At 39.5% G+C, this 15,748-nt stretch overlaps 1 protein-coding gene across 3 annotated transcripts in view; it reads right to left on the bottom strand.

Annotated features, from left to right (window-relative positions):
• The window catches only part of NUP210 (nucleoporin 210), a 119,771-nt gene that overhangs the window by 41,828 nt on the left and 62,195 nt on the right, over positions 1–15,748 (bottom strand). For all 3 annotated transcript variants that reach the window (XR_009153077.1, XM_058165748.1, XM_058165749.1), the window contains exons 13-16: positions 15,186–15,384; positions 12,355–12,500; positions 5,655–5,876; positions 487–660 (exon numbers count right to left, since the gene is read on the bottom strand). Coding sequence is in view for 2 of the 3 variants with exons in the window: in XM_058165748.1 (XP_058021731.1) it covers positions 487–660; positions 5,655–5,876; positions 12,355–12,500; positions 15,186–15,384 (741 nt within the window). In the remaining variant the exon portion in view is untranslated. The remainder of the gene's footprint in view (positions 1–486; positions 661–5,654; positions 5,877–12,354; positions 12,501–15,185; positions 15,385–15,748) is intronic.

Raw genomic sequence — 15,748 nt, 5'->3', positions numbered from 1 at the left:
GAATGTAGCTGTAGAAAGGCAGTTTTCCAGTGTTACTGATTGAATTCAACTATATGTGTTGATAAATTTGTTACCCCAGGTCTTGTGAATAGGGTTTTGAAAGCATCATAAAAGCTAATCCCAACCCTGTTCAAAAGTATTATGGTGGTATATCATTTACCTGAAGGAAAGTTCATGAAGTTGCTTCTCTCAATCCTTAATCTCCCAGGATATTTTCTACCACCATAGTTTATTTTTCTTCAGGGCAATTGAGAGCCTTCTAACCAAAGCATTGGACAAAACCATTATCACTCTATTTCCAAAATATGTGTTGGGCTCTTCTGTAAGCAATTCTTATAAAAATGCTAGAAGTGGGAATTAGCATTGTATTAGCTTTCTCTCCGTCTGCCCTGTCTCAGTAAAAATGCATTAGGCAGATCAGGGATAATGGTGGGCACCAAGAGAAATATTTAGTGTTATTGACATCTTCCCCCAATTCATACCTACCCCTTGTTTGTCCTGATGAAGGAAGGGACAGGAAACATCCATCTCAGGAGCTGCAGATACAAGTGCCAAGGAAAACCGAGAAGGAGTGGCACAAATCAATGTCACATCAGCTGACTCAACAGCTGGAAAAGGGTTGGTTACAGTGGGCTTGTTGCCAATTGTCAGTGAAATTACCTGTATAAACATTGGTGAGAATAAATAATATTAATAAAAAGTTTGTACATGGCAAAAGACTTTTTTATGCAATACTGTTTAAGACAGATCATTAAGGTTGAGTATTTGTTTTAGCAATAGCCTGAAATGTTGACAAATAAAGATATGTCATTCTGACATTTATTTTCAAAAGCAGTTCTAGTCCATTATCAGAGTGCAACTTTATTGCTCTTTTACCCACTTTAACACTGCAAAATAAAATTATGTTTTTGGGGTTTTGAAACAGATGGCTGATCTTTATGAAGACAAGGGGCATGTGCACATATAAGTGACTGCTTCAAGAAACATTAACTTATTACTGTATTTTAATGATAGAATGTCTTTATGGGCAGATATTCTCATATTTACTGTTTTTTCCAAGTAAATTTAAATTATATGAATACTCGAGGTAGAATTTTCCATATGGTGCTGTTGCACAAAATGCATTAACAATACTTAAAAAGAAGTTTAATGTAGCAGAATGAGAATGTTATGAAACTATTTTCTTTAGTATTTCTTTTAATTGTTGTATTCATGCCTAATACCTGACTTCTATCATCACAATTTGTTGAATGAACCATATTGGCCTGCTAAATTCTTTATAATTAGAGATTATTATTAATAGAGCTTAATTTTTAGGGGGAAAATCTTATTGATGCTATGTTTCCAGATTCTATTAAAGTTAAAGACCGTGTACTTAGATAATCATTAGCTTATTCTATTAGATTTTATGTTTGGCCGGTGGAAGTGATAGTTATGGATCACTAAGAAACATTGAATGTCAGGTTAAAAAAATGTATTACTCTTACAATAAGGTTAAATCATCATTGATAATGATCAGAATCTACAATCTTGGGTTATTGTGGCTTTATAATCCAACTGTAACAACATAGGAAATGGTTTTTGAGGGCATGTTACTTCAAAAATTTAAGAGACTATAATTCATATGAAAGTCTTATCCTTTTAGGCTATAACTGCCTAAATTTCTCTTCTACCACCAAATCTCAAATCCTGCTCAGATGCCTCATAATGGTAGGGATATTCCTGGAAGAGCTGAGTAAAGAACTCTAGGAGTGAGTGACAAGAGTATTCCCAGTACTCAAGGCATGAAAGCAATCCAGCCACCCAATTGAGGCAAGCAGACATTTATATTAGGCAGAAATGATGTAAGAAGATGCTGAAGGAGGGTGATCACTTTACTGATAATGGCAGACACATCCTTTCATAATGCACAGGAAGATGCAATGATAAAACTTTCCTGTATTTTACCAAGACAATCTAATAGACAGGAAGATTAAGAAGTTGATTATACAATTCAGGTGATACTCTTCTAAGATTGGATGGCACTCAAAATGCTACTGAGAAAAAATTGAGAATCTTCTGGAGGTAAAACGTCTTACATTATGGCTACATTTAAATCTTTTGGCTGTCTAGCTACTGACGTTGCCATGCAGGAAAAGAAAATCTAAGGCTGAAAAGACACAATTACATGGAACAAGAAGTGTGAACATTGGAAAGTCAACATAGTGAAAGATAAAATATCAGACAGACAGTAAAAATTGCCAGGAAAAGGAAAGCCAAGCCAAGAAAAATAAACTTAACAAAGGATTTCAGAGAGCTGTTAGAAAAGACAAGAAGCACTATTACAATGGTATCTGTAAAAATATTGAAGGTTGAAACAGAAATAGAAAAACAAGGAAAATTTTCCAAAAAAAATCTCTGAACTTCCAAAGAAGTTCAACCTTCAAATTGGTATGCCAGTCAATAGTATTTGATTCAAAAAAGATCAAAGAAAAATGGAAGGTTTATAAATTTATATACAGATACTTATATTTTGTAAAATAGAAATGTCAAAATTGAAAGTAGCTTTGAACAGGGTCCCCAATCCCAGGCTGCACAAGCAGTGGGGGAGCAGGTCCATACATTATGTTATGTTATGTAAATCCACCTGCACGAACAGCTGGTACTTGCACTCACATGTTAAGCTCCATTTGTATGAGTGGTACAGTTACACACCTACTGCTTGTGCAAATGGAACTGCATACACAAGCGTGCACACCCACCGCTTGCACAGCCCAGAACCATCCCCTCTCTCCCCTTACCAGGCTGGTCCATAAATCTGGAAAGGTAGCGGACCACTACCTTAGAAGAACATACTTAGAACACAGAGAACTTTATTTATTATTTATTTATTTATTTATTCATATTTTTATACCGCCCTATCTCCCTAGGGACTCAGGGCGGTGTACAGCCATATAAAAAACACATAAATATACAAAGTAAAACATTAATCTAAAAAACTTATTAAATAGGCCAAATATTTAAAATAGACATATAAATAATAAAACCCGGTTAAAATTTAGTTTTAAAATTTTTTAAATATTAATAAAGCCCCAAATTAAAATTTGACACTATTATGCCAGTCCCGCTTGAATAAATAGGTGTGTTTTGAGCTCACGACGGAAGGTCCGAAGATCAGGCACTTGACGTAAGCCAGGGGGAAGTTCGTTCCAGAGTGTCGGTGCCCCCACAGAGAAGGCCCTGCTCCTGGGGGCCGCCAGCCGACACTGTTTGGCAGACGGCACCCTGAGGAGACCCTCTCTGTGAGAGCGTACGGGTCGGTGGGAGGCATAAGGTAACAGCAGGCGGTCTCGTAAGTACCCGGGTCCTAAGCCATGGAGTGCTTTAAAGGTGGTAACCAAAATCTTGAAGCGCACCCGGAAAACCACAGGAAGCCAGTGCAGGCTACGGAGTAGTGGTGTTACGTGGGAGCCACGAGCGGCTCCCGTTACCACTCGCGCAGCCGCATTCTGGACTAACTGTAGTCTCCGGATGCACCTCAAGGGCAGCCCCATGTAGAGAGCATTGCAGTAATCCAACCTAGATGTAATCAGAGCATGAGTGACCGTGCATAAGGCATCCCGGTCAAGGAAGGGACGCAACTGGCGGACCAAGCGAACTTGGTAAAAGGCCCTCCTGGAGACGGCCGCCAGATGTTCATCAAAGGACAGCCGTCTATCTAGGAGGACGCCCAAGTTGCGGACCACCTCCTTTGGGGCCACTAACTTACGAGTACCTTTAGTACTAGATGGTTAGATGAGCACTCTGGTCACTAACAATATGAAGGTTATAAGAATTAATGTAATGTCAAAAGAAATATTGCAAGCAGCTGAGGATACTCTAAATGTTCTAATCAAGCTATGTCAGCAGATCTGGAAAAAGACAGTGAACAACAGATCAGTCTATATAGTATTCTTAAATTCCCTTTTTGGGTAATTAGTAAAAGGAAATCTAAGGGTGTGTGGAAACTATCATACAAGATCCTTGATGTCACACACTAGCAAAATAATATTCAGGTTCATCTAAAAAGGATTTCAATCCTACATGAAAAGAAAGATGCCAGATGTTCAGCCTGGTCTTAAAAAACATTGATGTTGATATGCACTGGATAATTGAAAAAAATCAATCAAGCAAAAATGTTAATTTGTGCTTCAGTAATTACAGAAAGACCTGTAATTGTATAAACTGTGTCAGGTAGATAGCATGTGAGAAGGAAAACTAGATCCCAGAATTTCTCATTGTATTTACACGTATACGCAGAACACAGTTCAGGATAGAATATGGCGAAACAGACTAGCTCAAGGTTAATAACAGAGCCAGATAAGGCTGTATGTTCTTTCTTTTGTTTATTCAACTTGCATGCCAGATATGTATATTGAGAGTCTGTGAATTTAAGTAGATAAGCATGGTTTTAAAAATGAAGGAACAAACATCAAGAACCTGCACTATGCTGATAGAAAAATTCCAATAGATAGGATAGAAAACGTATTAATGCTTTTAAACTTTGGCCTTGGAAAAGACTCCTCAGAATATTATGGATAGTGAAGAAAACAAACCAATCATGGAACAAATAAATTCACACTTTTTACTAGAGGCTCAAATGACCAGTATTTTAGACATATGAAGATCCAGCTCCTATGAGAAATTATAATGCTAGTAGAGAAAGGGACAACTGGCAGCAAGAGGGAAGGGTTCAATGATGGTGATGTTAGGTGCACAGTCAAGTTGGGGACAGATTGCCCTGGAAGTGTAGTTATGCAATGTCACCAGAGGTGCTATTCAGCAGGTTCTGACAGTTCTGGAGAACCAGTAGCAGAAATTTTGAGTAGTTCAGAGAACTGGCAAATACCACCTCTAGCTGGCCCCAGAGTGGGAAGGAAATGGAGATTTTGCAATATCATTTCCCTGCCACACCCACCAAGCCACACCATGCCCACCAAGCCACGGCCACAAACCCGGTAGTAAAAAAAATTGAATTCCACCATGAATGTCACCAAGACTTGATAGCACATAATCAATCAATCAGTGATTACATTTGGTCATGGCTTTTTAATTGCATTCACTTATACTGATTTTCAAAAGTGTGCTATTTTATCTGAAGCATTAAAACTTAAAAGTCACACCTGCAATTTTTTTAAAAAAAACCCAATTAACAAATTCAAAAGTTAAATTGTTACATTAAGTGTACAGGGAAGTATTTTTTTGTCCTTTGTGAAACTATAATCATATTATTACTTTTATATTTGTTTAAATGTCTAATAAGCTGAAATATGCTTTTCAGAGTTTTTTTTCTGCTGCTTTTTACTCTTATCAGTCTGAAGAATAGCATATAATATAATAAGCAATTATGTTCAGTCAAGAAACATACTCTGAGTTAAAGCACTTGCACTTTTCATGATATAAAAGCATTTGTAAATTTAACAAAATTTAATTCTTATGAGTTAAACAGCATCAGTATGCTTAAGAATCAGCAACTGATTGAAATGCATTCAAATGTCATAATAGTTATGATTACCATATGCAAGAAAACTATTGAAAGCCTTATTTCTTATACACCGACTGTTAAAATAAACCACCTCAATTCCTCTCACCTAAAAATCCAGCAAACTTTAGAATCAAAAATTTGTGTTACTCACATGATCCCCGAGGGCTTTACAAGTTGCTCTAGCCCAATGCTGGAAAGAATTCCTAGATGTAGGTGGTCCTAGTAAATGTAAGCCAACATTCTCTGGATGTTCTGTATTGGTATCTCTGAAGAACTTAGTTGGTTCTTGAATCCATGGTCTGGGTCCACCTTCAAAGAGGATATCTTTAGAAGAACCCAAAGTTACCAAAGCAGCAGAAATAGGATCAATAATCTAGGAAAGAAAGTGATAACGATTCAGATCATGATAATATTATCAGTAATTTTGTCAGAAATTATTAATCTTGTTAATTAACCTATATAGTTTCCTCATATTAGACACTGCACAGTACCATAAAAAACTGCAGTGATGTCAAAAAGATGACAGATGTCATGACCTCATCATATACGGAAAGAAATTAATGCTTGTATATATCATATGCATGTACAGTAGGCTGTATATATTATATCATATATAATATATATATTATTTCGCCGCGAACTTAAAACTTATTTATTTCGTATGGCTGGACTAGCCTGATTTTTATTTTTATTGGATGGGTTTTTAAAATTTTGTTATTTTACGGGGGAGTACGTTTTTTAACATTTTGGGCATTTAAATTAGTTTTTTAAGGGATGTTTTTAATTATTGTGTGTATTTATATTTTATCTGCCTGTTCACCGCCCTGAGTCCTTCGGGAGAAGGGCGGTATACAAATTAAAATATTATTATTATTATTATTATATCATGAAGTCAGCAGGACCCCAAAATTATGCACATGAACTTTCTGAGGCAGTGCAATTCCCATCCAGAACAAGAAATGGAAGGTCCCCAAAACCAGGAGGCTCCAAAACCCAGAGCCATTTAGTTTTACTAGATTTGAGTTGAAACATATTGTTCCCCAGCCAGGCCCATGTAGCCTTCAGACCAGTGGTGGGTTGCTACCGGTTCTCCCCGGTTCTTGCAAACCAGTAGTAAACATTTTGAGTAGTTCGGAGAACCAGTAGTAAAAATTCTGCCTGGCCCCGCCCCCAATCTATTGCTGCCTCCCGACTCCCAGCTGATTGGCTAAAAGGAAAAAACTCAGGGCTCACTTGACAAAGAAGAGGAAAAAAAACCCAAGACAACGTGGCTTTAAATTGAGAAGCCAAGAAGCCTCCCAACTGATTGGCTAGAATGAAAAAATCAGGACTCGCTTCTCAGCAGGAGATTGCTTGGCAAAGAAGAAGGAAAAAAAAAACACGTCGTCACTTTAAATTGACGGAGCGGCTGGAAGGTTTTTACTTGCAGAAGCAGTTCCTTTCTGGGTCAGCTGAACAACAAATTGGATAAGAGGAGGAATTCTTATATGATTCAATGTTTTTGAAGTTTTGGGGTTTGTGCAACATGGGCTTTGTGTTTTTAAAAAGGTTTGGACAATTTCCATTATGAAATATCCTGTCTTGAATGAGTTTTCTGCCTACTTGTAAATGGTGCCGAACTTCTGGCTTCCACTTTCTATGATCTCTAAGCACTGGTAGCTGTTTTCTGCTTACAAAGTTTCCTTTATGCAGCTGGCAGGAATGTGGAATTCCAAGCAGGTTCCTTGTTAGCAGCTTGATTTTTCCTTAATTATCTGGGATATTTTATTTGGGAAATGAAGAGGGGGAAGTTTGATTCCTTCCCAGAACAGATTAGTGGGGTGGGGAGGGAATGAGGATTTTGAAGTAACCTTCCCTGGAGTGGGGAGGGAATGGGGATTTTAGGCTTGCTGTCAAATATCAGCCATAATACTAATGACTGTTCTGAACAATATGCAGGTTGTATTACATGAATGGCTATTTTGTATGTGAAATTATGACTGAAACCTATATAGGTTCACACTGTCAGGAAGTTTCTCCTTAGTTTAGGTTGCTTCTGTCTTTGTTCAGTTTCCATCCATTGCTTCTTCTTTTGCCTTCTGGTACTTTGGAAAATATATTGCCCCCCACCTTCTTTCTGGCAGCCCTTAAAAGCCTGTTGCCTATCACACTCTTGGTCAAAGAATGTGAGCCATTTCCTCCTTTCAGTGGTCCATGAAAGTGCATCTATAGCCGAGGTCTCTAACCTTGACCACTTTAAGACTTTAAGACAGCAAAGCTGGCTGAGGAATTCTGGGAGTTGAAGTCCACAAGTCTTAAAGTGGCCAAGGTTGGAGACCCCTGATCTATAGTATGTAGATAATAAAGTTGAAAAAGGTGAACAACATTTTTGCAGAACTATAGATATATTGAGGCTGGGTGTGACAAGGAATGGCGGGGAGGGGAGGGGCCAGGCCCTTAATGTGACATTGAGTTGGCTACACCTACACCTATCCAGTCACATGACTACACCTACACCTATCCAGTCACATGACCATCAAGCCATGCCTACAAAATAAGCCACGCCCACAGAACTGGTAATAAAAAAAATTAGAACCCACCCCTGCTTCAGACACCAAGACTTCCAAAATATCAGTCAGATAGTCTGGGGTGGAGATTCATAACTGAGGATCATCTGCATATTAATGAGACCGACCTTGAATTGGTGGATGAGTCCACCTAGTGGCTTCATGTAGATGTTGAACAAGAAAAGAGATCATACTAAGCTGTGCAGCATGCCACATAGCAGGGCCTATTGGCTGGAAGTCTCCTCTTTCTATCAACAGCAAATGGGCGGGCCCTGGAGGAAGGAAGACAACCAGCATAGTACAGTGCTGGTTAACCCCAACTGCCAGAGCTGATCCAGAAAGATGCCATGGAAAGCTGCTGAGAGATCATGGTGCTTTATTTATTAGTAGTGCAGCTACTCCACTTGGAGGATTAAAAGCGGATGGTCCAGTTTGCTTCAGAGAGGCATTTTGATATCAGCTCAAAAAAACAAAGCACCCTCTGTAATATTTCCATATTGAGTAATCTAGAAAGGGTTTAGTTGTTCCCAATGTGTTCTTGCTCACACAACACTAATGCTCAGATACCGTATTTTTTGGAGGATAAGATGCTCCGGACTATAAGACACACCTACCTTTTTTGGTAAGGAAAACAAGAAAAAGAAATCTGCCTCTGCCTCCCAGCAATTTTGCCTCGTTGCTGCAAGCAGCAGAGACCCACGCAGCAACAGGCAATGGCAATCCCTGCAGCCTGAAACAGCTGAGAGTCGGGAAGCCGATCCAATGGACAATCAACTTGTGCTAATTAGGCTGTGCTGAAGCTGAAATGGGCTGTTTCTTCTTGCTGCTTGCTGCTTGCTGCAAGGAGGTAAATTGCTGGGAGGCAAAGGCCAAAGGGTGGGGGCCAGTGGGTGGGCAGGACTACATTCAATGTATAAAACGCACCCAAATTTTCACTCCCTTTTAGGGAGAAAAAAAGTGTGTTTTATACTCTGAAAAATATAGTACTTTTTGTGCATGCTCAATTGTTTTCTTTAGCATTCTACTGTACAACACTTGTAATTTGGGCAAGGAATAATTCCCCCCACCCAATGATTAATAGATGCTGCCTGCAGAAAAGAATCACATGAGGGGAAATTCCAGCATGTTTTTTTTATCTTGTACCACCTTTCTATATATAATAATATTATTTTTTGATTAATTTTCTTTGAATATTCTGTGCTCAAATTAATGGTAGTTATTATACTTAGGGGAATTTTTTTTCAGCTACTTTCAATAAAGTAAATCTTTCTAGTGTTTTCTGCAAACAATATTCCAGACATATATAAATAGCAGCATTTGATGATGCACAGCTTCATAAAATAAGGGAACAAATATTCATAAAAGCAGACACAGTTTCAAGTGGAGTAGCTTAAACTGCAGGACATGGTGTGAACTTGCCTTTGGTTTTGGTAAGTTCCAATTATTAATGAGCTGTTATAATTGTTTTTAAATAGCATTAACATTTTGATATAGTTATACACAATAGAAACCAGTCAGGATATACACTGTGTGCGCAATTATTAGGCAAGCTGTATTTTGCAGGATTAATTTTATTATTGAACAACTACAGTGGTCTCGGTCAATCCAAAATGTTAGTAAACATCAAGCCTGAATATTTAAGAAAGTAAAAGTGAGGCTTTGGCTTTCTTAAGAGGACATCTATGTGTACACAATTATTGGGCAACTATTAGTGTGCAGAATTATTATGGAACTAAATGAAAAATGAAAATTTTCCCATCTCACTCATTTATTTTCATCTGTTAAAGTGAGAATAATAAAAAAACAACTCAAAATTTACAAATAAATATTTCTGACAGTTCAAAAAAAAATCAGTGACCAATATAGTCACCCTTGTTTTCAGTAACAGTCATAAGCCTTCCATTCATGGAGTCTGACAATTTCTTGATCTGTTCATGATAATTTTTTTTTTTTGTGCAGCAGCAACCACAGCCTCCCAGACACTGTTCAGAGAGGTGTACTGTTTTCCTTCACCATAAATCTCCCATTTAAGAAGGCCCACAAGTTCTCAATAGGGTTTAGGTCAGGTGACAAATAATGTCATTATTCTTTCATCTTTAAGGCCTTTACTGACTAGCCATGCAGTTGAGTACTTCGATGCATGTGATAGAGCATTGTCCTGCATAAAAATTATGGTCTTCTTGAAAGATGCAGACTTTTTCCGGTACCACTGCTTGAAGAAAGTGTCTTCTAAAAACTGGCAGTAGGTTTGGGAGTTGTTTTTGAGTCCATCTTCAACCCCAAAAGGTCCAACTAGCTCATCTTTTATAATACCAACCCATACCACATCCTCTCTCATTACACAAATACACATCATCTGATCTGCTTATATACACTAAGCATTTAGCTTGGAGGTGGAAAATATGCATACAAAGGGTGATATGGTCAAAATACTCAGTCCCCTAATAATTGTGCACACGGTGTATTTGGAACGTTATTTGTAAAAAAGTAATAAAGGCTGGATGCAATTAAAAACAAACAAAAAATAAAATCTAGCTATAGAAGACTTCTCATCTAACCGTCTCCAGGAGAGCTTTCTATCAGGTTCGCCTGATCTGCCAGTTGCGTCCCTTCCTGGACTGGGATGTCCTATGCACGGTCACTCATGCTCGCGTTACCTCTCGCTTGGACTACTGCAATGCTCTCTACATGGGGCTCCCCTTGAAGAGCACTCGGAGACTCCAGCTAGTCCAAAATGCGGCTGCGCGGGTTATTGAGGGAGCGGTTCGGAGCTTCCATGTAACACCTATCCTGCGCAGACTGCACTGGCTACCTGTTGTCTTCCAGGTGCGCTTCAAGGTATTGTTTACCACCTTCAAAGCGCTCCTTGGCTTAGGACCGGGATACTTACGGGACCGTCTACTGCTGTCTTCTACCTCCCAGCGACCGGTGCGTTCCCACAGAGAGGGACTCCTTAGGGTGCCGTCAGCCAAACAATGTCGGCTGGCGGCCCCCAGGGGGAGGGCCTTGTCCGTGGGGGCTCCTACCCTGTGGAATGAGCTTTCCCCTGGACTTCGACAATTACCTGACCTTAGGACCTTTCACCACGAACTTAAAACCTATTTATTTTGCATGGCTGGACTGGCTTGATTGTTAAAATTTTAATTTAATTTAATGGGTTTTAAATTTCTGTAATTTTATAGGGTGTAATTTGTATTTTAAATTTCTTTGGCCAATTGAATAAGTTTTTTAAGGGTTGTTCTTAATATTGTATGTGTTTGTGTTTGTATTTTATTTGGTTGTTCACTGCCCTGAGTCCTTCGGGAGAAGGGCGGTATACAAATTAAAATATTATTACTATTATTATTACTATTATTATTATTATTATTATTATTATTATTATTATTATTATTATTATTATTACAAGAAAAGTTCCACGTACTAAGGCTTCATTTTTATTTTAAATGCTACTACAATATTTATGAAACATACGCATGCCTAAAAGTTGTGGTATAATTTTTAATAAATATTTCTAGTCATTAATTTTTATTTTATATTCTATTTTATTCTTTTATTGTTTTTATCATATTAGGATTAGTTAATGTTATTGCTTATTAGGTTATGGAAGTGGTTGTTTGATTTGTTATGCAGCCTTCTGCATAGAAGAAGGAGAGGAAAGACAATTCAGAAATATTATGGAATCATAAACATAATAAATAACCCTTGCAGTCTTTTAAGCACATACTAAGGATATTCTAAATAGAACAGGGGTGTCAAATTCAATTTCATTCAGGGCCACATCAGGGTTGTTTGACCTCAGGAGGCCAGGGTGGGCGTGGCCAGGATGGGCATGGCCAACTCAACGTCACTCGTTGAGGCTTTGTTTTCAGCCGCAACAGCCTCCTGAAACCCTCTGCCAGCAAAAATGGAGCTCGAGGGGCCACACATGACCCACATGTTCTCTGTTTTTGGTCACAATAGCCTTCAAAAACAATAGCCAGCAAAAACAAAGCTTGGAGATGCAGTTCTCCCGAGCTCCATTTTTGCTGGTAGAGGTACCGCGGGCCGTTTCCAGGACGGCCCTGCGGGCCACATCTAAGCACCCTGCAGGCCAGATCCAGCCCACAGGCCTTGAATTTGACATCCCTGAAATAGAAACTTCCATAATCTGATGTTTCAAGTTCATTTAATTCCAAGCTAAAGATCGGTCATTACATTTGTTTAATTCACATGTTATCTTAAATTAGTTCATACTATATAATCAACATATATTGAAGAAATAATTTATTAGAATTAGAAAGAAATAGTTATTAAACTAAGGCTTACTTTTATTGGTAGATAGGCTGCTATGGTAATACTGGCACTGAGGTGAATATGGTCATGGGTATAACTAACAACAAGTGAGGAATACCCTTGAGTTTCAGCTTTAACTCTGATCCCACTGCAGTATTCAGGAGTTGGCTTAAGTCTCCCTGTTTAAAAAACAACAACAGAGCATAAAAATTAATATTTACACTACACTTTTAAATGTTTAGATTTAAAACTTGCCCATGCTAATAATTAGTATTATAATTGACTTGTAATGTACTTGTAATTAGTACATTACAAGTCAATGTACTAATAAAACAAATAAACAAAAGGCAAAATAGCCAGTTAGAGAATAAAGTAGAACCTCTGCCAAAAAGGATACTGAGTTCAGTTTGTCTGATTAACATGATGTAATCACCATGCTTACAAATTGATGAAACAAGAAGTAAATGAGAACATTCCAAGGACAGATTAACAACAGGGTGCTATGAACGCTCCGTATTGTCTAAAACGTTTTCAGAAATGATGTCATTGATTTTTGTTGGAAGCTTCTAAATAGGACTTTGAAAGGTATCTTGAACAGAAAGAGAGCCCTTCTATTGTGCTGCCCTCTGTGCCAACAAAATCTGCCCTAGATGGCAGGGGCATTCCTGGAGCAGTTTTTGGGAAGACAGAAAGACCTGCAGGACAAATAATAACAAAATAAAGTTTCATTCTTCAAGTGCACAGGCACTCTTAGAACTCAGCCTCTAACCAAAGTTTATTTTACTTGTTTCTAAAAAAATTCCTGATGATAAAATAAATATGCAGAGTAGGTCCCCCCCAGGGGTGAAATCTAAAAAAATTTGCTACCTGTTCTGTGGGTGTGGCTTGGTGGGTGGGTGTGTCCTGTGACTGAGTGGGCATGGCCAACTCAATGTCCCTCACAGCCATGCCCACTCAGTCACAACCCCCCCACCAAGCCACGCCCACAGAACCCAGTAGGAATTTTTTTTAAATTTCTATTCTGCTTTTTCCCTTTTTGCGAGATGCCTGCAGCTGCAACCTCTCTGCCCGCTTGCCACCCACTCGCCACCTTTTCTCCCTTCACCTTGGGTCGGGGCCAGGGCCCATGGATGCACCATTCCCCAAGGCCCCGGAGCCGCTACCTGCCTCAATGGGGTCGGGGGAAAGCACCATTCCCCAACTCCGGCCTTTCTCTGGAGCTGCCGCCCACTCACCACCCGCTCGCCGCCTGCTCGCCCTTTGCCTTTGGTCAGGGGCTGGGGCCCAGGGACACCCCATTCCCTGAGGCCATGGAGTTGCCACCTGCCTGCCGCCTGCCTCAACCGGGTTGGGGAATGCACCATTCCCCGACGCCAGCTTTGTCCCGGAGCCGCCGCCCGCTCTTCCTTTGCCACGCGGCATATACTTACTTCCCTCCAGTGGCTGGCTGCCAGGAAAGGCAAGCATCCAAAAGTTACCGGAATTGCTCTCCTTGAATATACTGCCTTGTTCTATGCACCGGCTGCGTAAGCACACACCCAACCTGCCGCTGATAAATAAATGAAATAAACGGTGTGCGCTTGTGCAGCCGGTGCATGGAACAAGCAGCAATGGTGGCGGCATATTCAAGGAGAGTGACTCCAGTAACTTTTGGATGCTTGCCTTTCCTGGCAGCCAGCCGCTGGAGGAAAGTAAGTATATGCCGCATGGCGAAGGAAGAGCGGGCGGCGGCTCCGGGGCAAGACTGGTGTCGGGGAATGGTGCATTCCCTGACCCAGTTGAGGCAGGCGGCAAGCAGGTGGTGGCTCTGGGGTCTCAGGGGAATGAGGCATCCCTGGGCTCTGACCAAAGTTGAAGGGCGAACGGGTGGCAAGCGGGCAGCGAGTTGGCAGCAGCTGCAGGGAAAGGCCGGAGTCGGGGAATGGTGCGCTCCCTGACCAGTTGGGGCAGGTAGTGGTTCTGGGGCTTCGGGGAATGGGCCCCGGCCCCTGACCAAAGGGCAAGAAGGCGGCGAGCTGCCTTCCCGGTGTCCCGGTGTCCAGCTTGCGAAGGCTGGACTGCAGGCTGTGGACTGGTTCGGGGGCGTGGCCAGCCAGCGATTGCTACCGGGATCAGCGAACCGACCCAATCTCCACTACCTACTCACCCGATCCGGTCCGATTCGGTAGCATTTCACCTCTGGTCCCCCCCCCCCATATATTGGGATAGAAAAAACAAAAAGTTATTCCTGGCCTGATATAACTTGTAGTTTTATTTGAAAAAGTAACATTTGCCTAAAAGTTTTCAGAGATATTAAACTGTATTAAATATTAGGTGAAAAAGTGTCAGCAACAAAACATGTAGGACATTCAAGCGGGAATTGAAGACTTTATTATTTCATCAGGCAGGACTAGCCTAAGTGTATTTTAAGTGTATTTTAATTGTAATTTTAAGGGGTTTTAAGTCGGTCTTAGACCGTTTTAGTTGATTGCCTAGTTAAATATCTGTTTTTAAATTCTTTTTAAATTTGTTATTTATTCATTGTATTTTAAGATGGCTGTACACCGCCCTGAATCCTTCGGGAGAAGGGCGGTATAAAAATTAAATTATAAATAAATAAATAAATAATAAATAAATAAAATGTTCAACCAAAGTCCTAAGTGGATAGGTAATATTTTATTTAAACCTATGAGAAATATTTTATGAATTACTATAACATAGAATCGTTTTTGTTTTGCATCTTATCCACTGCACTGATGCATGCTTAATTATAAGATAAATGTATAAACTATAACATTAAACATTTAAAAGCATCAATAAAAGAAATTATTACTATATCAGGAAGGGAATTTGTCCATTTATTTAAAAATCAAAAATTATTTTACCTTGAAACGGACTGAACACATCGTGGTTTTCAATGTTGACAGCTAAATCAAATTGTGAGCAATCACTTAAAGTGACCACCTCATTGGTTTCCTTGTTCATTACACCAATAATCTTCAGAGGCAGGTCCAAGGTCTCGCCCACATGTGCTTCAACTGGACAAGGTGTGAACTTCATATCACTGGGTTCTATCACATAGACCTAGGAGACAAAAATAAAATAAGACACAAGATAAAGACTGAGATGAAAATCTTGAACTGGAATTTAGAAACAAACAAACAAAACCAAATCTAATTAAAATAAATTTCATTTTAATTGCTTAAACATTAATGGCACACGCTCATAGATTGATTTATTGATTCGGAAGCAGCCTATTTCACGCTGTCGATAATACTAAAACACTTTGTGTTTAATATCTGTATTAGACAATATCTGTATGGTGCCCATCTTCATTATTTTGCCAGGCTTCAAACCAAACACTTCAGAAAGCCCTGGCTTGTAAAATAATTATACAGCAAGATTGGTTTATGAGTGGTAACTTACCACAGATTGTAAAGTGCAACAA

This window comes from Ahaetulla prasina, chromosome 2 (genome assembly GCF_028640845.1).
Source record: "Ahaetulla prasina isolate Xishuangbanna chromosome 2, ASM2864084v1, whole genome shotgun sequence".
NCBI classification, from domain to species: domain Eukaryota; kingdom Metazoa; phylum Chordata; class Lepidosauria; order Squamata; family Colubridae; genus Ahaetulla; species Ahaetulla prasina.
This window is presented reverse-complemented; position numbering and strand designations above follow the sequence as displayed.